This window comes from Protopterus annectens, chromosome 13.part0 (genome assembly GCF_019279795.1).
Source record: "Protopterus annectens isolate FY-2018-M chromosome 13.part0, PAN1.0, whole genome shotgun sequence".
In the NCBI taxonomy this organism is placed as follows: domain Eukaryota; kingdom Metazoa; phylum Chordata; order Ceratodontiformes; family Protopteridae; genus Protopterus; species Protopterus annectens.
The window spans coordinates 1022768843-1022795077 of record NC_056747.1 but is presented as its reverse complement, the minus strand read 5'-3'; the positions used below and the strand labels follow the sequence as shown (position 1 = coordinate 1022795077).

Sequence of the window (26235 nt, the reverse complement as noted above, 5' to 3'; positions counted from 1 at the left end):
ACGTTACTCTGGCACCCCCACCTATCCCACCCACTAGTATACAAATAAAGATCCAGTTTAAGACACAAATACATTGGTACACTGCAATGTTTTGCTTTCCATTTATACATTTTCTGTATCAGGTAATACTGCTGCTGTTTATGTGGTATGTTGAACAAAGGAAACCATCAGAAGAAGGTAAAAAAAGTTCTGTCCTGCTACCGGTAGTTATTTGATGCGCACGGGCTTCCCATAGCTATCAGAAATACTATCATGTGTAGCTATTAATAATGTTGCATTGTAGAGGCAAACATTCACTTAAACCTTAAGTCAGGAGCAAAAATAACATAAATTTATTACTGCAAAGTTAAGCAGTCAAAGAAAAAAATATCATGGTAAATCTGACAGATCAGTGGACATTCGTTTTCTTGCTTTAGCAAGCACGTGACTGTGGCATCATGTACCAGAAAATAAATGCTTTTATCATAATTGTGTTAGAACAATTTTTTTAGTTTGTTTTTAACAAAAGCCCTGTTGTCAGAAGCTTGAGAAAGCAAGCTTTCCTTTCTGTACAATATACTTTATAGAGGGCCTTGTCTTGTCTGTGTTACTGCAGCCAGTTTCAACATTAACATCTCCTGAAGCTGTTAAAACAAACTAAGTGGACAGATTTACTTGTATCACTGAGCTATATCATCTTCTGAGAGCCATGTAATGAGACGGTCAGACAATGTGCATTTGATTTACTTCTTAAGATGACTTGTGAGCTGAGAAAGGGAAATCATGAATCTTAACCCAAACTTTATAGAACCAGGATCTGTGCATATACTCATGTAATTAACACAGTTAAATAACTAGCCATTTGTGATTTAAATGCCTAATAAAAGGATAACCCTAACTCTTGCCTTTTGAGGAAGCATTACTTCTCCATTGTTTTTATAATCTGATAGGAGAGGTAGGCTTTTAAGGTAAAAACACAGATTTTTTCTGAGTCCCTTGTTGCAGTACCTTTGTTAGTTTTGTTTGTGTCTTTTGGCTTTTCCCGGTTAGGGGTCGCCACAGCGGAACTCCGGTCCACTAATGATTGGTAGTGGATTTTTACGTACTGGGTTACCAGCCCTGACGCACAACCTTCAATGAAGGCACGCCCCATTCATGTATGCCTCCACACAGAAGACGCTCTAGCTGAGAATCGAACGGGACAACATCTTGCTATGAGGTGACAACGCTACCGGAGCACCACCACCACAGTATGTACCGCATATTTTTGCACTCCACCGAAATCTTTAACTAGAAGTTTAGTTTGTACTCTGTTGAGTGCATTGGCATGTGCTCACCTTTGGAATTGTCACTCGGACTGAGCCAGTAGGAATAACACTGGAGATTTCCTCGTGAAAAATGGCCTTAAGTGAAACTATGTGCTGATATGGCAATAGGTATTATTTTGCCTTCTTGTAGTCTTTCAATTTCTTCCCTTATTCATTAACCTGTCTTGGATTTTTTAATGTGCTTTTTGGACAGTGTATATACCACTGATGTTTGGATAACTGGCAGGAGAGATGTCAAGTGCAATAGTACATGGCTTGGATATCACAGCCTGTGTCCTTGTGTTCCTGCAGTAAGTCTTGTGCCTTGTATATTCCTTCTGTCAGTTTAACTGTGTTCTGTTTGAGAATTTATCCACTGGCTGTTAAACAGTTTGATTGTCTGTAGGCATTGTTTTGTTGTAGGCATTGTTTTGTCGACTTGTAGGATACGTAAGCAGTGATCAGCACAGGGAACTGGAGTTGAGTTAGGACTCTCTTTCTTAAAGCAGAACATTTACAGCAGCTACATAATTTCAGGACAGGAAAAATATTTTTATTTTTATTTTTTTTTATATAGTACTTTTTTGTCTCTGCAGACATTTCCTAAAATAAAACTATGCTTTAAACACAAGACTATGGAAAACAGCTATAACCTTACATACCATTAACCAAAGGAAATAGATATTTCAAAACAAAACATGCAGGTATGTACTATGGTGGTACTTTTAAATTCACAGTTTTGCTTCAAAGCCATTGGAGACTAATGAAACAAACCAGAAAAAAATTATAGCTATTAAAATATAAAAAATGGCAAGGTCAAGATACACGGATAAAAGTTAAGCATACAAGTGCAAAACTATTTTTATACCTTCCTGCTGTCTATATTCATTTGTCGAAACTTATATAATAAACTAAAATGTTTTATAGTGAAGAAAAGTTTCTGCTTATCCAATTTCCTGCATCTGAAGCACCTCTTAGACTGCCATTAAAGTCCTTTTTCATGGTTTCCAGCCATTTATTTGTGCCTTCCTCCTCAGTGAAAGCCTAGCTATTTTAACTTCACAAGAGACCTGGAGTACGGTGTGCAGAAATAAGGCTGAGGTAGGTAACATACTGTGTGTTCCAGCGAGTGTTATGCCAAGAGCTGGTTGTATTTGAAGACATCCAGGTAAACAATAGCCTAAACTCTGGTAATATCGTGTATTTTCTTTCCAGGAGCTAAAAGGGCACTGTTGTTACGTGTCATGGTCCTGAGCCTTGATAGTTTTCTTATTCACTTATTTGCTAATTAGATAACCACACTAAGCACAAGTAAATCTTTCAGGAGCAAGCTTGGAGCATTGTCAGATTAAGTGATTGCTCAGTTACACATTAGGCAAATGGGGACAAATGGAATCAAACCCAGGACTCAGAATAAAGCTCATTAGCAGCTTCATAACCTTAATGCTCCAGTAACTGCCCTCAGAGATCAGGATTTTAACAGACACATGCTAAGAACAGTGGATTAATGTTCAACTTTCATGATGTTCCACAAAGTGCCATGTGAGAAAAATTAAATCCATGAAAATAAGTGTATATAATTTTAGACACAAAATTTGGATCAAGTCTTACCAAGTTCTGATAGCTAGTGCTTCTGTTCACAGTATCTCAAGACTCTAAACATAACTGGTATGAAGCTTTTTTTTCAGTGTACTTCAGCCTGATCATAAATGCATGTTCCTTTTGCTAAGCAGGGTTCCATGCCAAATTCACTTGACCTATAACTCTTTAGGGACACCAGTCTATTTTTTTTTTTTTTTTTTTTGCTAAGACAGAAAAAAACTTTGGTCCGTGTAATCCCTTATGTCCTTCTCCATCTTCAACAAAGAAGGCCATGAGATTATTTCCTAATAGAGTAGTTCCCAGTTGCTTAAACTAGCTTGGGTGCTCATTCCATCTTTTCCAGTTTTCTCTCCTGGTATTGTTTTATTAAAAAAGAAAGAAAATCCAATTAATGTGGACACACCTATTTAGCAAAGAAAGATAATTCTGTATGCAAAACTGTATTTATGTTTTGTGCTGGTAGTTTTACATGGAACACCAATTAAGTGCATCAATTTCTAACTCTTTCAAAATGATTTCTCATTATATGCTTTCTCCTTTTTACGTGCACCTGTCTGAGATCATTTATTTGCTCTGTGATTATAAAAATATGGTTTGTACAGTTCCTGTTTTGCCAAATCACACAACACACACACACACACACACACACACACACACACACACACACACACACACACACACACACACACACACACACACACACACACAGCTGCCGGTGACCTTTTTTCTTTTTCCCGTTCTGTCAGCCTTTAGCACCCTGCAGTCCCTGTGTTGAGATTCCTTACTGGCACCCATATATTTCATGTCAGTGGTGTGGGGGAGTAACAACTGGTAATCAGGCAGTCTTCCCACAGCCAGGGGATCAGATTTTGTTTGAATTTCCCCAACTTATGCCTATCATGATGCAGTGGTGGTCCTTTAGCTCCTCCATGCATTGTACATTTTTACTTACACATGCGATCATCAGTATGTCCAGTTGAATCATATACGTATTTGGGGATAACCTGTTATCTCTGCCATATACCTTTTCTGTGGCAGAAAGTCCCACACCCTCCCTGCAAGGATTGAGAAAATGTGACTGGTTGCCCGGTCCTACCTGTCCTCTGTACTTTGTCATACACTTTATCTGTTACTCAAAACCAAGGTTCTGTGTGTTTTAATAAGGGCTAAAGTCACAAGTAGGCAGCTGTGCAGCTGTACTGGTCTCGCGCACATTTGTTTTTTATACTATCTGCTTGATGGCTATCCTTTCTGCACCTGGTCAGTTCAGTTGTTCCTCTCTTGGGGGGGATGAGAGGCACCCCTGTTTGTTCCATGAATGGGACAAGAGGCCTGTGGCCCAGTTGTTCTTGGCTGGAGTGACAGCCTTATCAGTCCATTTGTCTCTCCCCCAAAAGGCAAGCCTTAAGTGTGAAGGAGTGAATGGGCAGTTGTATCTGTCATGCAAACCCCACACTCTTCTCAGATTAAACTAACCCCTGCCCTTGGTAGAGGTCCTCAATGTGTGCTCTCACACACAAGTTCATGCCACCCTGGCTGCATGCAACATGAGCCATCCTGAACCAACACCTACTATCTGCAAATAAACAACACTCCTTTTGGGGTCAGTGAGGCAGGGGGCTATACCACCTCCTCCCAAATGGACAAGCCATTAATAACAATTTACTCTCACTTTCCACTACCCAAGCTGCTCATTAAACCTAAGTCATTTGGCTTGTAGTCAGGACTTTATCCCTGTATACCACAGGACCAAAACCAGTCACTGTTCCTTTTGATAATTAGTCAAACCATGTCCCTCTGTGAAGACTTTTTCTGTAAGGAAGTTTATGGTTTTTCAGCCTCCAGGTTCCCATTGAGAAAAAAATGACATTGAATCATGAAACACGTACGGTCCAAGTTTGGTAAGCATAGTAGTGCCCTATTAACTGGGATAAATTAACTGCTTAGCTGAGTTGTGCAACATTGCATGATGGAGGGTTGTTAAGCTGTAGGTCCTTGTACATTTCCACATGTTGTTAAATGAGTTGCAGTTTTGCTGTCCTCTTCTAGGGCCAGCAGTTGAGTAATGCATTGATGAGACAAGTTGTCATTGTCTACTAAGATTTTTTTGTTACACATTTCCATCCCTTCCTCAGTGGTCATGCCTGTTTCACAGCTCGTGTGTATGGGGTTCAATCCTGACTTCCAGTCACTGTCTGGGTGGAGTATGCATGGTCTCTCCTTGTTCGTGTTAAGCTTCTTTGACTGTTCATGAATACATTTTTTGAGGATTTATTTCTAAGTAGTCATCTTATTTTACTGGCTGGCTATCAGCCCTGCTGAGACCTGATAGACCCATGAGTGAGAGATGTCATGAAATGTTACCTTTCAGGTAAGCTACCAGGGTTTTCTGCTTAGCTCTGTCTTATGCTCTGTTTTATGCTTTGTTCTTTCATCCATTGCCATGTGTGGCAGCTTGATATGGATAAGATCCCACCCACCATCCCAGTGACTAATGCACACTGCCACACATGAATCAAATCATGGCTGGTATGCATGAATGCAGAGTTTGAAAACTGTGCACATCTTGGCTTTTACTTCTGAATGCTACAGCACCAGCGCCTGTCAGTCATTGGGGTGGGGGTTGGAGGCCCGAGTGCAGCTTATAAGTTGTTCATTCCCACCCTCTTCTAATGCTCAGGCCTCTAGATGAACTGAGTTCTTCTCAGTTGGTGTCAGATCTTTATCGCTGTGCACAATTTAGACAGAAATTTTCAAGTAGTTCTGATAAAGAAACAGAAGAATGACTGGGCAGTAACTTTATAAAGGGGAACAAACCAGCTGCTCTAATCAGTGTTGTGACTGGACACATGGTAACACCTGAAGAAAATGGGAATGATTGGAGAGCCCTTAGGACAAGCTGAAGACTGTGGCTGGGTATAGAGGAGTCTGGTCCATCTTAGTCCGCTTGCTTTCACCCTAGCTCTCATGGGGACAAGCAGTTTAAAAATGCATGAATGAATAGATAACTAGATGGATAGCATCACAAATGTATTAATGACCTCCATTATGTACCATCAGAATATCATGTTGGTATAAATTAAACAAGCTATTATTTCTGATGCTTCCTGCATTGATATATGTAAGCTTGTGACCATTTGTATTTTGTCATTCATATTTAGTTGTATCAGTAACCAGTTTAGCAGTTTGCTTGAACAGGGTGAGATGAATATCCCTACTGAGAAAAATTTGAAGCATTTAGTACAACGTGAGAAGCGTAACAGTGAGATAACTTTGAGCATAAAGTACTAATTATAGCTGCACCAGTAAACATTAAGAATACATGTGAAATGCATCACATAGTTTGTTTGCTAGTGTTGAGGAAGAGTACAATTTGATGTATAATTCTTAACCTGATTGTGAAACAGTGTTCCACCCAACGGGAATTAAAACATTTGTAGTTACAGAAGCTTAATCTTGTTGCATAGCGCAGTCTGTGTGCAAATGTCCGAAGGGTTAAGAACATAAAGCAGAGGAATAGTAACAGTATTTTACTACTGGATGAGGGATCCTAGGTTTTTACCAGACAGCTTCACAGTGGGTGTAACTAAGAAGGACAGTGTATGTCAGCATAATGGATGGCCGAGACAGGCAAGCGTACAGAACATTTGGGCCTCCGAATCCTGGACACACAAGATCAACACTTTATCTGATAGAATAACAGTCCACCAAATTATGTAGATGCAACAGCCTGCGGCAATTTTCTGCAGTTTAAAAGTTAAAAAAAAAATCTTTCTTTTTTAATCAGTGTGCTGAAGGACTCAGCGTGCAGTCTAAACTGTAGCAACTGTTTGCTACAGTTTAGGAAAAAGTATTTTTTTATTAAAATCTGAGGAAGGCGGGGTCGGAGCAGGGCACAGAAACAGGACTTGTATTTCAGAGGACAAAGTTACCTGATCATGGATGTGGCTTTTTTGCTCTTCTCGTCCCTTGAAGAGCAGCAGATGGGAGGGGCATGTATTCAACCACCTGGTTGGTGTGCCAGTAGAATGACTTGAAATGAAGAGCTGGGGAGGCAGGGCACGATTATTTAGAGTAGCCCCAGGCGCCAGTAAAGCCATCTCCATCTCTGGGCAGACATGACTGTCAAAGAAAGTAGGAGAGAGGGATTGAATCAAAAGAGATGACAACAGTTGATGCAGCACCACTACCCCATGTGGAAAATGGTGAAAAAATTGGGGTTGATGATTTATTCAGTTATTTTATTACAGTAAATGACTGTTTATTTATACATTTCTAAAGTCATGCCATTTCTTTGGTTTACAATATTTGTTCATGCTTTGGACAGTTCTTTAGGGACCCTTCTGTAGAAGACAGTTTTGCTGTGTTTCTAAGTTAGTTATTAACTTTTTCTTTAAAAAAAACTTCAATATTCTGTTTAGGATTTTATGACTGTAAGTTGTCTTACAAACTATTATATAAATAGTACAGTAGGTCATTGGTGTTGGACTAAAAATTCAGTTATTTTTCCCTTATTTTTTAAGCATTACCCATATGCAGTCCAGACTGCGGTGGTGGTGCTGCGGTAGCATTGTTGCCTCACAGTTAGACATTGCCCGTTCGATTCTCAGTTAGAGCGTCTTCTGTGTGGCGACATGTGTGAATGGGCATTCCTTCGTTGAAGGTTGTGCGTTAGGCCCGGCAAGCCAGCACGTAAAAATCTACTGCCAATCATTAGCGGACCGCAATTCCGCTGTGGCGACCCCTAACCGGGAAAAGCCGAAAGACCTTACTTTTACCCATATGCAGTCCAGATTAGATACACCAGTCTGTGATAATTGTATTTGAGATTGCATTCATTTGCTTATATACTAAAATTAATAAAAAAAAATAACCCTAATTCTTAGACTGGTATTTTGCTGTTTTTTCCCATTGTGTGGTTCTTATCATAGAGAGCAGTCTTGCAGACAGAAGACTGGCTAGTGTTAATTAACTTTGTGGCCTCCCAGAAATGTTCATGGAGCCAGCTTTGCTTGACCAAACTTTTCAGAGAATTTAACTCTTGGAAGGAAAAGGTGAACAGTGTCTTTTGATGACAGTCACCCACTCACTCCTGCGGGAGTACTCACGGTTCAGGTAAATCCAGTAGAATTTGTGTTACATGTATGCTTGTCTGTAGGAGCATGAATGAGGCTGAGTGTGTGTGTGTGTGTGTGTGTGTGTGTGTGTGTGTGTGTGTGTGTGTGTGTGTGTGTGTGTGTGTGTGTGTGTGTGTGCCACTTGGCTAGGTGGTCACAGTACTATAGGTAGGTAGGGGATCTTGAGTCTGGGTGTGTGTCTCTTAGACCATGTGTGCAGGTGAGTGACTGAGTGTTTTTCCATGTGTATGTGTTGGGGGGAGTCTATTGACAAATTGTGTGCGTGTGTGTGTGTGTGTGTGTGTGTGTGTGTGTGTGTGTGTGTGTGTGTGTGTGTGTGTGTGTCTGTCTGTCTGTGTATGTCTGGAAGTATGCTTGTGTGTTTGCATTGTGGGGTGCACACTAGTATGCTCAGGTCTGAGCGTCTGTGCTCAGTTCAAAGACGTGGTAATGAGTCACTAATGCAGAGTTTCTTTGTGTGGCTTTACCTTATCTCTGAATTGGTGTTTCTCGCCATTGCAATATTTGCCCAACCTGCATTGGGCACTTAGTGTGGGCAGAGGGAAATTCTCTGAATCTTGCTCATAGTTCACTGATAACATTGCTGACCACATCCCAACATAATCAGCAGTGTAAATCCAGAAACCTAAGGGGACGTAGCTTATAAAAGCTGTTATATTGGGCAGTATTTATGGGCAAGAACTGCAAAATAAAATTGTGAAAGTAAAACTAATTATTTTAAAATTCACTGAGATATATCTGAAGATACTTGTATATAAACATACCACTTAGAAATGTATGGCAACTGTCTGCAAAGGTCATTTGAAACGCATCTAGTGGTTCATCAGCTTCAAAAAAGTGTATGTGTACATGTTGTAGGCCTTTGTTCCCAGCACATTTTGCTTCAGTCACTATGTCATACTTTCACTATCCAGCCTTCACCATAGTTGAAGCTAACAAATACCAGACATACCAGTCATGCTGGGATAAGCATCCAGCCCTGCTTATTTCTTACATTCTCATTTACTGATACAGATTTTTTTCTTCTGATCTGTAACCTGAACTTCAAATGAACATATAACAAACATTCCCCACATTAACCAGTTCTTCAAATATCTGCTCTTATTCCTTATAGCTATAATAATCCTCCCATCCACAAGTGACATATTCCAACTGTTTATTGACTGGGAAGGAGCGGGAATTATGTCCTTCTTACTCATTGTTTCTGCATATGATGGGCTGTTGCTAGTGCTGCCAACTTGAGAGGAAGTACTGGACATACTGCCAGATCGGATAGTGTTATGCGCTGGAAAGGTCCACAGTGCCCTCTAGTGCACACAAGTCATTCTGCACATCCACAGCATGTAAATAAATGGAGAATTATAAGGTCAAGTTTCCAGCCTCACTATTTACACAAGTCAGTCTGTCAAAGACAGAGTCTGTAAATAAAGGGAGAATTGCAAGGCTAATTTTTTAGCTTCATTGGTCTCTTGGTTGTCAACATGTCTGAAGAGGCAGCCACGTTTGAATTCCTTTTTCTGCATACCAGTAATCGACTACATATACCAAAAATATAATTTTAAAACAGAAAATGTAACTAGCTATACCGTTAAAACTGATATTTGTTATGTAGCAGTTGGGTAACCAGTCTGTGAGATAGACTATCCCCACTAGAGTGGAAAACAGAACTATATCCAGAGGAGGAAATAATTTTGGAAATTCTTGACCTGTTTCTGCCATCGGCTTTATAGATGCAACAACTTATGCTTTCTTTTGCCTTATGCTGCGATACAGTCTGTTATAAAACATTTTATTTTTTTGACTTTTTTTGCATTATTCTATGTATGCAATTTGTAAGTGATAATGTTTTCAGAAAGTTACCATGTGCTTCTGTTCTCCTGAAAATGTGTAACTGGAAGTTAAACTGCTTTTTTATTTATTTATTTATTTATTTATTTCTTAGGGATTCTTCAGAAGAACAATCCAGAAGAACCTCCATCCTTCATACTCGTGCAAATATGATGGCTGCTGTATCATTGATAAAATCACCCGCAATCAGTGCCAGTTATGTCGATTTAAGAAATGCATTTCAGTCGGCATGGCCATGGACTGTAAGGAACTATATTTTTACTTGGGCTTAAGGGGGATAAAAAATATTAGATAAAAAGAATGTTGTTGCTGGCCTTAAGGAGGTGCAAAATGTCTGATAAAAAATGTTGTGCTACTTTCAGGCTAGATTGCTGATAAGAAACAGGTAGTTATTTTTAAAATTAAAATTGTTCTGGTATCACAGAGCTGATTACAGCCTGAATATAAGTATTTGCTCCTTGAAGGTAGTTGAAAGAGCAGTCAGAGGCAATGTGAAGAAGTATATTAAAAAGACTGGTGAAATAATTCAAATTAGTTTAATATCTTTTTTTTTATTTAAAACAAACCAAGTGGTAAAAGGTCACATAAGCAAACCATGTAGTAAAAGCTACAAGAAGGACCCAGCAAAGCTAGAATCTTCGCTGTGTAATACCTTAAACTTCTTGTAGTAGAAGTCCATGGGCTATAGTAGAATTTGGCTTTACTGGCATGAATGCACCAGTAAAGACTTAAAAAAAAGTAAAAGTAAAAACATTATTGGCTTTCAAAAGCCATGCAACTGAAAACCCTGATATGTCCTTAGGGGGTTGTTTGCATATATCCCAAGGGCTTCCACTACAGGAGGTTTAAGGTATTACAAAGTGAAGAGTCTAGCTTTGCTGACTCCTTCTTGTATTTTTATTTAAAATAGATTTGTCATGTTATTTTATTTACATATGCAACATAATTTGATTGTGAACCTGGTGGATATGAATGTTTTAAATGTCTGGATTTTTGATTAACCTTTACTTATTTTCTTACTAAACAGAAATTAATTGTGTTCTGTTGTAGCTGAGCAGGCCTTTTTAATATTGCTTCCTTTGTCCATTTAAGTAGCAGATAAATAAGAAAGTATGGCTCAAAATGATGCCAATCCTGCCAAGCAATATGGAAGTCATGGTTAAATTGCATACAGCAATGTATTCATTATGTATGGTGGGTCTTACTACTTCACAGGTCCACAGTTATATATATGCATACTCTGTTGTCACAGTATGTATAAATGTTACTGTGTTCTTTGTCTGCACTTCTTTATTAATGTTACACTCTGTAGCTCGACTAGTGAGTGCTTTTGGCTTAGTTACCTTATGTACCAGGACTTATTGTTAGAATGTGTGTTTTGGAACCTTAGCAGGTGGTGCTGAACCAGAAAAGTTTGCTGCAGTCAAATGCATATCCTTTTAATTCAGGCTAGAAGTTGTGCTGCGGCATGCACATATTGTGCGACAGTACAGTGCACCTCATTTAATTGTATTTGTCATACAAGTAGATGACTATTGTTTTATTGCCAGTCCTCCAAATGCTGGCTACTGAAAAGCAGTACATGCTGCCCCCCCCCCCCAAGAAATAAGCACCTCTTCATAATGCTTCATTTATCACCTCCCACATTTACACTGTCCTTATCACCCCACCTGCAAGGATTTTAAACAAACATTTTCTGTCATAATGATCAAAAATGTTCACTTCAGCTCACACTGCATTGTCCCACACACATTTGCATTCAAGCTGTCACACACACATACACACACACACACACACACACACACACACACACACACACACACATACACACACACACACACACACACACTAAAGGTAACAGGCTTGGTGAATAAAAGGGAAAGCAAGCAGTGCATGACATTAAATCCCTAATCAAAAAAAAAAAAAAAAAACTCAGGAGAGACTGTACTGATGTCCAATGAGTCAGATCCCAGACATACCTGTATTCTACCATTGCTTCTGTTTTAGTCCCTGTAGTAATATCACAGTGAAACAGGTCATTTTAACAGGGCATTATTTACGATTATATGCAATACTTAAGTTATATGCTTCACCACTGAGCTGACCAGTATGTGCTGGCATGCACGATCACATTGATTGGCTCCCACAGAGCTGATTGGTGTCCCACATCACTTCTCTTCCACCCCCATCCCTGACTGCCCCTTATATCTATATGTATATGGACTTCAGTGTCCCACCCACTTCTAACAAACACACTTCACTAAAATGTAACGTTTGTCAAAGAAAAATATGATAAAACAAATACTCCTTAACAAACTAAAATACCATTACACAAACACACAACACTGATTCATCAATAGAAATGCAGTGGGTATGCCTTTACATGAAAACCTTATCCTTACATCTGCATCTAAAAGTAAACGTAAGACTCCATAAAAAAGCATAGTTAACAGTTTACTATTTCTTTATCTAGTGGTAAAACATAGCCATTCTAAAGGAATATAATTGATTCTCTATGAATATCATTTTTATTTGTACACATATATGCCGTTACTACCCATAACTATATATTTTTTCTTTAAAGATTACTACCACAAATGCCAATAGAAAACAATAACTTCTCAATTAAAACACAAACCCAAAATAACTTAATTCATCAGACAATCAACTTGAACACATATCAAACAACCAGTCTACGTAAATAAATACTGAAACAAGCCTATGCAAAATGCAGATAAACAAACAAATACTTAATATCTCCAGCATAATATTACATAAATAAACATATACAGAATGCTGATAAACAACTTAATACTTAAACATTTCTGTTATTATATCCCACACATTTCTAACAACTCTTGCAAACTATCAGTGCCTGTTAGTACATCACAGCCTCTTCACATATCAAATGAATATCATAAACTGCAAATGCAATCTAAAAACATAACATTGCAGTTATACAACCGCACTTCAATCAACCGTCTTATGATTTTAGACAAATAATTGCAACCAAGTCAATCTGATCATAACAAAGAACACAAACTCTTAATTTACTTCACAGCTATTCATAATGTGTAAACACTACTTTCCTAGACCTTCTAAGCTGTGCCACAGTGTTTTATGGTACTTCAGGAGAGATAGGCAAGTAATGGGACACTGGAATAGGGGTACCACCTGTACCTCTTTGTGCAGGACAGTCCCTATTTCGGCACTTGTGTCCTGTGGAAAAAACAATTATTTGTAGATGAAATACCTAAGCTTTATATGAAACAGAAAAAGCAACTCAAATGCTGCAAGAATATGCTTTTATTTTAGTAAAAAGTTGAAGATATGTCCTTGCATTGACTGCGGGTATGGTTTGTTCTGCAAAGCCTCACATTTCTACAAAAAAGTCCCACTTTGGGCATTTGAAAAGGTGGCAATCCTACACTGGAATGGTTGCTGTGTGGGGATGGTGGGGGTTGAGGGTGATGGGGGGAGAGCAGGGACACAGGGAGGGGCTTGATCCATTACACTGCCTGCAGTATCATTTCAGCATGATCCAACTCTAGTAGTTAGTAAAAAGAAAAAAAAATGTCAGGTGTGTCCATTTCAGTAACGGAGCGATAGAGCTCTCATGTAGTCCTTTACAATATTTAAACTGTTAATTATATCAGTCTCCTTAGGCGAGTGCAATATAATTGCTTGTAGGAAAATAATGACATCAGCTGGGAAACCAAAATTAAACTGTGGAGTTATCAATATTACATGGGTCATGGGAATGCAAGGTGCTATAAATGCTTTCCATGGAAAATTGCAAAATATTGCTATTGTTCAATGAAAATGTGCTTGTTTAATCAAGAGGTCAGTATACCCAATACACCAATATGACATTATAAATCAATATTAAATTAGGACTGATGCATTTGTGTTGCAGTTCCTACATCACAGTGAAAGGGATGTTATTATTATTATTTATTGTTCATTATTCACCATACTTTATTTAGTTTAGTTAGTTGGTAAGTTTTGTTAACTGGGATAGCAGACTGATTCACAAGAACTCATTCTAGCCACTGCCTGGAGAGGATAACTTAATACTGAATGTTTCGTTGTCTTCCTGATCATATGCATATTTCATTCCACTGGGATTTTTAAGTCTTCAAAATGTAAATGAAGTAATTAAGTGCAAGACCATCAGATACAAGACTCAATTGACCAGCAGACAGACCAGGATGGAGGTGGTCGTGTGATTGACCCACTGAAGTGCACCACAGGCTTCTGTATACCTGTTCCATGGTTGTTGATAAGAGGGGTCCCTTTGGAATGCTGGTGAAGCTTTGCCACTTTGCCACTAAACACAAGACTACGCAGGGAGGGTACTGGGTACATTGCCAGGTCCCACTCGGCAAACCTTCACATTTTTTTTAGCAGAGTTTATATATGCTTGTGTGTGTGTGTGTGTGTGTGTGTGTGTGTGTGTGTGTGTGTGTGTGTGTGTGTATATATATATATATATATATATATATATATATCATATATATAGTTACATACTGTGAAGATAATGAGGGCAAATTAAGTAAGCACTGTAGTTATCCTTCTGTTAATACAGTTTCTTTGACAGATAACTGCTGCTTCTTTTGGGGGAAAAGTATACTTAGTTTGTAAACATGAAAAACGAACCATTTTGCACACCCAGTCTACACAGGAAGTCTCTGCTACTGTAGACATTATCTGGGCTGGGCCTCCTCTTCCTTTTGAAGTTTCCTGTTTTCTTGCTACTGATGCTGTTCTGTTACTGGAGAGAAAACAGCATATTGGCAGCAATTGTGATGATAACATCTGGGACATATCGGTTTCAGACACAATTTAACTAAGTAAGCAGCTGTGTTCCAGTTAGTATAAGCAGCCTAGCCAAGAAGGAATCAGAAACAGGGGACTCCTGAAGGGAGACCATTTCATGTAGTAAGAAGGAATCAGGGTAAGTCGGTGTGCAAAGCTACATTAAAAAAAATAAATCTGGTTTGTTCACACTGTTATAGTAAGGTAGTCTGTAATGATCAGAAGGTAGCACAAATATTGCATAAATACTGAGTGAAGCAGTTCCTGGTTTTGGCTCAGATTTTAGCTCTGTCCCTCTTAATCCCTCCTAAAACTGGTGTATTTTGGTAAAAATGTTGTGAATTACACAATAAAAAATGACAATAATTAGAGTTAAGACTTAACTTCAGAAATTGTACCCTCATTCGCATTCTCTTATTCTGTCGCTGTCTCAAGTGACTAGTACTAATATTTAAAAGGTCCCTGATTATTTCTGGATTTCTCCCTGATTCTGTTGAGATCTGTCCCTGATTTGCTGAGAGCTATGCCTAGAATGCAGCACTTCTGTAATGCTGTAATACTTGCATTGTCTTGGTAGAGTAAAATATTTACATGCAAAATATGCATGGAATATTATCCTCTGAGAAAAGCATCATACAGTACAAGATTAGCAATACCTTAACATACCCATACAGATATACATAAAAAATATACCTGCAAGATATGCGTAAGAAATCCTTCATAGAAATTCAAGGAGAAAGTAATTAGAGGGAAATAAACCCTTCTGTCCCGTTAAGGAATAATTGTAAGATCAAGTGAAACACTTGACAAACAGACAAAACTAGTATCTGGGTGAATATATACAGAATATGAGCAGTTGCCTTTGTGAGGTATTTGGGGTACAGTAAGATATTTGATCTAGTGGGAGGTTATCCTTGGTCTGAGCACGTACACTTCCAAGAGCTAGTTAAGTAGGACTGGAGAAGGTTTTTAAAGTTGTGCTTATTATCCAGGATCCAGATTTCTAGAGGAAGGGCATTCCATATTTTTGCAGTGGCACTAGAGTACAGGGAGTCACCTGAACAATTCCTGCTTTTGAATATTTCAACTAGCGTTTTGTTGGTGGATCTTAGAAGACAATTATTAGTGTAGTGGTTTAGTAGACCTTGTAGAGCTGGAGTTTTTTTTTTTTTTGTGGTGGTATAGGACCTGATGAGCAACTGTAAGCTGGTTCTAGGTCACTAAGTTTTGTAATTCCAGCCAGGATAGTTGTTTGAGGGCTAGACAATGGTGGGTCCTGAAAGCTGAGTCAGTAGCAAACTTTGCATTTTTGTTATAACAGCTGGTTAATTTGTTTAAGTCTCCCTTGTTTAGGTTAGTTAGTATGGGAAAAGCATAATTCCTCGGTGGTGCAGCAGTAGCATTGTCGCCTCACAGCAAGAGGCTCTTCCGTTCAATTCTTGGCTGGAGCACCTTCTGTGTGGAGTTTGCATGTCCTCCCCGCGGTCAAGTGGTGTTCGAAAGACATGTGTGAATGGGTGTGCCTTCGTTGAAGGTTGGGCGCCGGGCTGGTAACTCGGCACCATAAAAATCTACTGCCAATTATTAGCGGACCAGAGTTCCGCTGTGGCGACCCTTAACCGGGAAAAGCCAAAAGAAAAACAACAGCAACAAGTATGGGGAAAGTATAGAGAATTGTAGAGAGTAGGTGTTTTTTTGCGATGGTGGCGCTACTGTTATTTTATTAGGTAGTTTTTGCATTTGTAGAGGGTGCCGATAGTTTTATGGACTTTTATTATTGTTTGAGCTGTATGTTTGTCGAATTTTCCTTATAGTTTGGTTTGTGAGACTGGTGAGATGGGGATATTGTTAGAGGAGATTATTTTAAATGGGAGAATGGGGTCTGTGGCTTTAGAGGGATGAAATAGCATTAGTTGTGTTTTGTAGGTTTATTAGTTGTGAGTCAGATAACCACATTTCTATGGCAGTAAGGGATTCTTGGGTAATTTTCTGCAGATGTTGAAGAGAGGGGGCCGAGCAGATTAGTATGGAGTTGTCCGCATAGTGGACCAGACTGGTATGGAGGGTGGCTTTGTGAAGGTCACTGGTAAATATGGTGAAGAGCAGAGGTCCAAGGATAACTGAGAGGAGAGGAGATAGAATGTTTTGCCATTTTACAGCTTGTGACAGTTAGATAGATAGTTTCTGAACTATAATAGTGTGGAGTTACTTAGTTTGAGTTTTGAGAATGCATTTAGGAGTTTGGAATGGGAGATTGTGTTGAATTCCTTGGAGAGATCAAGAAAGATAGGGGAGACCAGGTTACCATTGTTCCATTGTTGATTTACAGTGTTAGAAAAGTTAATATGAGCTGTGATGGTGCTATGATTGGGCCGAAAACTATGTTGCATGTTGGCCAGGAGATTATTAGTTAGGAGTTTTTTAGAATTTGGGAATGTGTGCATTTCTCTTGAATTTTTGACAGGGGGGAATAGTATGACAATTGATTGGTAATTCGATGGTTCGGTTGAGTTGCCACCTTTATGAAGTATTATGTGTGGATTTTCCAGAGGGTCGGGATGCATTGTTCAGAGATTGATTATTTATTAATAGGGAGACAAGGTAAGAGATGGATTTGACTGAGATTTTTGAGGTATTCTGCTGGGAGTTTATCGTCTGCTCGGGTTGTGAGTTTAAGTTTTGTCAAGTAGTTATAAATTGTTTTGGTTGGTACTGGTTGTAGAGAAAAGCATTTTTAATCTATTGTTGGTTTATTGGGATTACGATATGTTGTGGGGGGACAGGTGTTTGTGAGGTTTAGAGTGGATTTGATGAAGTATTGGTTAAACTGAGTGGGAGTATCGTCTGTGATGGTATCAATATTTGGGGGTGGAGTACTGTTTTTTCCTGGTTGAAGGATTCTATTGATGACTGCCCAGAATTTTTGAGGGGTAGATTTGTGTTTAGCTTGGCTGTCTGAGTAGTGAATTTTCTTGTCCATTCTTACTTGTTTTTTTGGCCTTGTTTCTTAGTTCGAGATATATTTGTCTGTTTGTGTTAGTTTTGTTGTAAAGTCATACTTCCCATGCCTTATCTCTGTGTTTTAGTAGAATGTGAGTACTTTTGGTGAGCCAGGGGGCATAGCTGGACTTTGATCTTACTATTCTGGTAGGAGCAAGGTGATTTAGTATGCTCAGAAAAGTAGAGTTAAAGTAATTAGGTCTATATTACATCACCAAACGCTTAAAAAAGAGAACAGTGATTAATCAACCCTATGTAAGTGAAAGCTTCCAATGTCGAACTGTCAGAACAGCGATTTTTTTTCCAATGGAAAAAAATTTGCTGTTCCAACAAAAAAAAAAAAAGAAAAAAGAAAACACTTTAAATATTGATATACACTGCGGTGGTGATGCTGCGGTAGCGTTGTCGCCTCACAGTAAGACGTTGTCTTGTTCGATTCTCAGCTAGAGCGTCTTCTGTGTGGAGACATGCATGAATGGGCATACCTTCGTTGAAGGTTGTGTGTCAGAGCTGGCAACTCGGCACGTAAAAATCTACTGCCAATCATTAGCGGACCGGAGTTCCGCTGTGGCGACCCCTAACCGGGAATAGCCAAAAGACACAACAACAACTTTAAACATTGATATATTGATATTGATTTTGTTGAATAAAGATCGTTTTCACATGGCCGATGTGTCATATTTAGCCGACTGAAACCAGTTCCAGGAACATTTTTTATCAAGTATTATACAATGACTGCCCATTAACATTCATAAACAAGCAGGCTGATTGGTCAGCCCAACCAGTGTGCCTGTTGTAAATCGAGCATATACCAATGGAAAGAAGTCCAGTCACCCGGACTTTTTTCCATTACTATATGCTATAACTCTTTTAAGTTTTTTTCACCATAAAAAAATAATAATAATAAAACTAGAAATCCAGACAGTTGGGAGGTACAAGAGAAACAGCACAAAGAAAATACCAGGAAAATCAGGTATGTTATTCGAAACTAAAGAAATGTACCTGATTTCCTTTGTATTTTCTCCATCCCTTTTCTCTCATACTTCTAAAGTATCCAAATGTCAACCTTACTTTTAAAAAAAAGGAAACAACGGAGATCTTTCTTTCTCCATTGCTTCCTCTCCAAAGCACTGACGTACTGCTTAAGAGTGGGAACATAAGTTCCATATGCTGGCATGTGCTGTACATCAAAAAAAGCTGCAGGATAGCCAACAAAAGCGGAAGACCACCATGGAGCCATCATACAAATGCCCAAGTGATTACACAAAGCCAGCTGTGGGTAAATATTCAGTACACCACGGCACAGAGTTGGTTATTGCTATATTCCTTAATGCTTTCAGCTATCCCTTGATCTCTGATTCGTCGGTTTTGCATAAATGTGCCAGTTTAGCCAAGCCATTTGCAATCATCCAATGCAGAAAATGAACTTTTCCAGAACTGCTTGTACTTGTATACAAAAGGATGAAGTTTGGCTTATATGTTATTTTGTATGCTTTGTTGATTGCATTGAACACAAAATAGTATGTATTTTATGTTTAAGCATAAACTCAGAAAAAATATTTAAATTTGTTTTTGAAAATGCAGTAGTAGCTGGAGAGCTGCAGCAAAGCGGCCAGTCGCTATTCTAAGTATTTGACATAGAGGCTCATATATTGTAAAGGAGAACAGCGTGACAGCACTTATTCAGGAAATCTTACTTTAAATAATTATGAGCTTGAGACTGAAGCTCAAGAGGCCGTAATTATTCTTGTACAGCTTGAGATGTACACGTTCCCGCTAACTGTTGTGCCAGGTATTATGCTCTATAGTTCATGGATTTTACTCATGTTATTTATCGTTGTAAATTTGGAAGAAAAAATTAAGGGAGGGAGTGGTGATTTCTTCATTTCTGTGTATTTTACAATTAAAAATGTTTTAACATTTTTAAAACTTAAATCTCAAGCAGATGTGCTAACTTTTTAGAGGGTTGTTTCTCATAGCACTCGCACCTTTACTCACTCTGTTGTGAGGTCTGGTATATGATCAGTTATGTTGCAACACAAGTAAACAGCACAGCAGTACAACAATTCTGCAAGTTGAGTGATTTTATCATATAAAAAGTACCATCCTTGTGTTATGAAAGGATTATGCACAATATATGCAAACATTTATATTGTTATGAGGTTTTTGATGTGTTGTAATCAAAAGGCTATGGTTGCTGGACGGAAAATGCTCATACATTCCTCATAATTTAAAATATTGAGTCAGCAAATAAATTTTATGTATATAAAACCTTGAATCCTTGGTACACCATGTGTAACTTTTGACTCATTCTTAAGACTGACAGCAGTAAAACTATACATTTTTTCCCAGCAGCACCCTTTAAAATCTGAGAAAGTGTCAAAAAGTTAATGAAAAATAAATCAGAATGTTTTTTATGCATGTTAAAAGAAAATTCTTGACTTACAGTATTCATTTGAAAACTTTCATACAGAATTTTGACACAGTCAGTTTTGGAGTTTGGCAAGATTTGTTTAGTGGGCAAACATGACCTCTGACTGAACAATTATTCTGTTCTGATGATCTTTCAGTGGTTCTGGATGATACCAAACGGGTAGCAAAGAGGAAGTTGATAGAAGAGAATCGGGAGAAACGACGCAAGGAGGAGATGGTAAAGTCACTGCAACACCGTCCAGAGCCCAGTTCTGATGAGTGGGAGCTAATCCGAATCGTTACTGAGGCACACCAGAGCACCAATGCTCAAGGGCATCAGTGGAAACAAAAACGAAAATTTCTGGTGTGTTGACTTCACCTTTATCACCTGTGTAGAATTAATGCATCTGTAGGGGCTTATTTTTATTATGTTTTTAACTTGCTTGACATTTTATTGCAAAGAACTGCGTTTTTGCTTTTGTCTTTTATGTAGGAATTTACCCGTTTATTTATTTTTTTTAGTTATAAACATTTAGATTTTTTGTTTGAGATTACATAATAGACGTGTGTCTTTTAATCGGACATATAAGCCATGTTGACATGATTTTGACATTATTTTGATGGCAAGGATAACTTCCTTGATGTTTGTCAGTGATTGTTGCCTCAATCCACCTTGACTTTACAAAAAAAAATGTTCCAGCTGAAGGAGGAAGGCACTGTAGTCGACCTAAGGCTGCCTCCTGCTTGAACTTCCAGTCTATCTTAACAGCCAAGACCTGTTGCTTTGTCTTTGCTGCTTGAAAAAGCACACATCTCCTAATGTTGCAACATATATGAACTTTTATCTTTTTATTCAGCATTTAACTTTACTGAATTTTGATCATTGAAGAGAAGATTGTTGTTGGCTAGTTTTCCTGTGTGGCTGTTGAAGTCATGTGATCAGCATTTTTTTGTAGATGTCAATTTGGCATGTCCCCCACTATCAGCAATCAAGCCTGTTTAAAAAATCCAAAGAAAATAGCCTCGTCATTTTGTAAAAAGGCAGCAATAAGTCAGTCATTGCAGGCTTAGGCAGCAGTGCCACAAAATAACCCTTAAAGGTGAGATAATGCTTCAGAAGATGATGTTAGTAGATACAGTTAATTTGGGAGCTGTAGATAGAAAATGTTCTGCTTAGATTATGCTAGGCGAAAAGCAACTATGGAATATTTCAAGAAAATGAAGGGAAAGAGAAGTGGAAGAAGGTTAGAGAGGTTTTAGATTTCATAATGTTTAATTTGGCATAGCTACAACTGTGTAACCAGTGGGATCCTTCGATGAATTACAGGATCCCATCCACTAACAATATTATCGATGACTCCTGGGATGAATTTACAGGATCCCATCCATTCTCATAATTGAAATAATTGAAGTTAGAATGTTGCTGGGTAGGGTTGTATACTTCCTGATGTGCAGGAGAAGCTTGTTTCGTAGGTGATTACTTTATCTCAGAATTGGAATGTCTTAATATTTTGGTGTAGAACTAGGTCTTTGAAATTAGTCCACAGTGAATAACATGTCTCATTTAATGAACACATGACTATTTGAACCAAAACATCTAAAATCTTGAGAGGTGTCTTGTCAGAACAGCAACATTGCCAGTATGCAAATAAAAAAAAGCATACTTTTTTTTACTGTAGGGTGAGCCCTCCTGCTCTCCAATATAAGGACAGTGCAACATGTACCTTCTTGTTCTTCTCCAAGCCTAGCTACTGTGATAGGATGTTGTTAAGGTCAACATTTTGAGTGTCAATTAGCTGACCAGCGACAAGCAGTAGAGCTTCCTTTGAAAAGATCATAGTCGAAGACCTTTTTTGAGGAAAAGGAGGTCACAGAGAATGGTTTGACATAGACTGGAAGGCAAGGTATAAATCATCTCACGAGTCTGGAGGTCACAGAAAATAAGGAGAGTGATTTTAATCTGTTCAAATAAGAGTGGTTCTTGGGCTTGTATGTCATGATGGGGTGAATGAGTGCAGAGTGAAGGACAATTAGGACGGCTTGGTTTCTGGTTGAGAACCCACAGCAGATGAGATGAAAATGTTACAGGTATTTTCTGTCAGTATTGGAATATGCTGATTTAAGGACAGCTCATTGTTAGAGTAGGTTCCTAAGTCCCTGATCACAGTGTCAGTCATAAGGAGAATTCCAAATATGTGATTCTGTACAGGAACACTAGTTTTACCAGAAGTGACTATATGCTACATTTCTTTGCTTTTACAGTGAGACCATGACTAGAGTACCAGCTATTAGTGTGATCGAGGCATTGTTGATGTAATAGAGAATCTGAGGGGGCTTTTAGGATTCTTCATTTTTGGTCATCTGAGAATTTAGGTTCCTGTAGGTTTTTAGCATCTACCAGTACTTTAGAGAAATAGCTTCCAAAGAAGTGAGTGCCCTGGACATACCCTTCAAAGGTACTACTACTTATATTTTGTTTTTGGAGGTGCACCATTTATTCTGATTGAATGTGGTTTATTTGATAGCCAGTTTGCAATCCAGCAAGTTAAGAGAGATTGAAATTAAGTTAGCTTACTTATGATGCCAGAGTGTGGAGTGGGATTGAATGCTTTAGCAAAGTTCAGACAAGCAGAGTGGATGGGACATCCTTCATCTTCAGTTTTGGTGACATTTTCAAAGAAGCTAACAACAATAAGGAGACAAGACCTCCCCCTGACAAAGCTGAACTCTGAACAGTCTAGAGTCGGCAGTCCTTGTGTGTCCTTACCTATTTGTTCTACAATAGCTCATTCCACAATGCTACAACTACAGCTAGTGAGATGGATAAGGTTTTGGTTACCTGGATCAATGGAGAAGGCTGCCCTTACAGGGCTGGTTGACTGTGGTGTTTCTCTATGTTTCAGGTACGTATCCTATATAGAGACGTTGAAGATATTTGGGAAATATTTGGCTAGGTGATTCTTTAAGCATACTAATAAGTAGCTGTTCAAGTTATCTGGCCTCAAAGATGGAACCAAAACGACTGACGAAAAGCCGGACCAAGGTACACTATAAAGGGTTTATTGCACGTTTATTGCAGGATACGATAAGCTGTATAATCCAAATATTTAAGCACAATGTAGGTACACTAATACAAACGCTTTTCGTTTGCACTAAAGCAAACTTCCTCAGAAGACCTTGTAATTAGAAACACTACAAGTTTAAATTAGTGTTACTAGTAACATCACAATTGTATAATTATTCTGCTGTCCACACTTTAAAGATGTAGTACATTAAAATGACAACCCACTCAGTTTAATCAAAAACACAATTTAAAAATGTCATTGTACTAAGTACACCATATTATAACATTTTAAAAATAACCCTGGATATGATACTTATAAATTATAAATATATATATATATATATATATATATATATATGATGTATCCATCTGTACCATTATATATAAAATCATAAAAAAATGTATATGATGACCATTTCCTTAAATATACAGCTTTTCATGTTCTAAAGTACCTAATAGTATGGTTCAACAAGATATTTGACCACAATTACCACTGTATACTATAAAACAAGTAAACTACCTACACATATTTCTATCTTTTAAAATACAGCTAACTGAACATATATCATTCAACCCTGGCAATCTGTATGCATCAAGTCTGATTTGCCATGTTAATTCCAATTCTTCTAAAAGAATTGGTATCGGGCCCCCTCTCGGAGGTATCTTTACTTGGTCTATTGCCATATATGCAAAACTATGGCCGTGTGAGGTATGTACATGCTTTGCTAATGCATTATCCATTTTACCTTTATTTATGGCATACTGGTGTTCGTACACTCTCTCTCGAAGTTTACGTTCCATTTTTCCAATACAAAAACGCATCACACTGCTTGCACTTTGCAAGATAGACTGTAAATTTAGACTGGCAAGTAAATTTAGATCTCAACTTATATTTGAAATTATTAACAACAAAATTATTGAAAGTTTCCATATACTCAAAGATGGAAGTTGAAACTTATTCAATATTGATGACAAGTTTTAGTAGGTGGAGTGAAATTAGAGCTGAATTAATTAGCCAAGCTGTTAGTTATGGACTCTTAGTCTATGTGGATAGTGCAATTTAAATTTAGTACCATTTACTATAGGTTTAGAGCACTGCAGGGTGTTATTTTGTATTTTACATGTATAGCTAAAAAGACCTTATGGTTGCCTTTAGTGTTGGTGACTAACTTATGCTTATAGGCAGCCTTGGTGATTCTCATATTATTCTTAAGTTCCTTACTAATTTAATTATAAGCTGGAATGAGGCAATGTTCATATAAAGTCTAGGAGCTCACATTTCTTGCTTTGCTATATAATGTTATTATCCTGTATGCCACCAGATTTGATATTTGCTGTTTATTGTTTTACTTATGACATTTTCTCTACAGTGATTTCCTATGTCTTAGAATTTCATGGGTAGGATCAGATGTCAGTGTTCAGGGATTTGGGGTGACCGGAGCATTTATGCTTTTTGAAAAGGTAGGTAAAATTTAATAATTTGTTTTGCTGAAGTCTCTGAGTGTAGCTGGTTTACTGTGGCTATGGAGGTGGGTCATAAAGCAGAAGGTGATAACTAACTGATCTGATTTAACTAGAGAAGGGAATACTTGTTGGACTAAGCAGCAAGTAGGGGTGATAGTTCATAGGTTCATAGATTAGTACTAGGCTATGTGCCCTTGTGGGCCATTTTAAGCCTAGCCAATTGCCCCATGTGAGAATTAAACCCTACACCTTGTGTCTGTAAGGTAAACACCTTAACCATTATGCCAACCTCCCACCCTTAAGACAAGGTCTGCGAAGGTATGGCTAAACAGCAGGCAGGGCAAGTTAGTTAAGACTAGATCTATATGGTGTGAGCATCTACTAAGGAGACTAACAATGAAGCTGTTATCTAGAAAACACAACCTTCCATTTATTCACTAGTTTTGCAGTGTTGTTCTCCTGATCATATCCATCTCCCAACATCCATCTCTGTTTCAAATCCAAAGTACTCCCAATTCTTCTAGTGAGCTCCTCTTTTGTTTTCTGTTGTTAAAGCTTTAAAACAAGAGAAGAGGTTTCACTGATAAAATCTCTCTGCGACGGGCTTTGTCATTATAAGAAGAATGAGAAGCAGAGTCCTCTTCTGCTTTCTAGCTTAATCTTTGTTGAATAAACTTGTTTATTTCCTTTGTAGCCTGTTCTGCATCAAAAATGTCTTTGATCCCCCAAGGGGAGAAAAAAAACATTATGAAAACAGCTGAATACAGCAGCTTGAATCTCACATCTCCCTCTTGACGGTCCCTGATCGCTGGTATAAACATGCTAGTATTCTGCCTGGTGCACGGTGAATAATCACTTTCCCAAATTTTAATACTTTTCCTTTGTTCCACAATTTTGTCAAGAGCAACTCTTTCTGCTAGTATGATTGTACTTTTACTAATATAGGTCTTAGCTTCTTTCTAATGGGCAGGTTTGGAGAATATATATGATCGTCCTTTCAGTTAATAAATCCTGTTGTGGAACTCTAGTCCAACTGATTATTTGTATTTTCATAAAATTATTACAGTCTGTTCCTTTCAGTTTCTCTGGTACAGCAGAACATTTCAGATTTCTCTGCATTCTCTGTCTTCTAAGTCTAGTATATTTTGAAATGCCTCTTATTGAAAAGACTCATGTTTAGCCAGCCAGCCAGCCTTTTTTTTCCATTTCAGCCTCTGATTTTTGCAGTTTTGTCAGCTTATCTGAATAGCTTCTATTTTCCTCAGCCTTTTCTTATTTGACTGTATACATTCTTTCAGTGTTTCACTTCCGAGATCATTTAACTTATTTTTTCCACTAAACTACTGTAAACCATTTGTTGTACCAGTGCTGAAACATGAACTGCTTTTTGCTGAACATGTGCAATATTCAGCCCAGCTAGAGTTTTCACTTATTTTCTGGATTACGTTTGTCCAGAATTATTTGCTGGCATCCACACAGTGTGAATACTAAGCAAATAAAAGAATTGTATCCAATTTGATTGCTTTTACTGACTTTCCTTTCAAAATTAAAGTTTTCGCACTGGGAGAGCTCTAATCCACTCATTGATCAGTGTGCAGTTATC

The 26235-nt window shown here is 38.1% G+C and overlaps 1 protein-coding gene across 4 annotated transcripts in view; it reads left to right on the top strand.

Annotated features, from left to right (window-relative positions):
* The window catches only part of THRA (thyroid hormone receptor alpha), a 1750892-nt gene that overhangs the window by 1660740 nt on the left and 63917 nt on the right, over positions 1 to 26235 (top strand). For all 4 annotated transcript variants that reach the window (XM_044055032.1, XM_044055030.1, XM_044055029.1 and 1 more), the window contains 2 exons: positions 9969 to 10116; positions 20263 to 20468. In XM_044055032.1, the coding sequence (XP_043910967.1) occupies positions 9969 to 10116; positions 20263 to 20468 (354 nt within the window). The remainder of the gene's footprint in view (positions 1 to 9968; positions 10117 to 20262; positions 20469 to 26235) is intronic.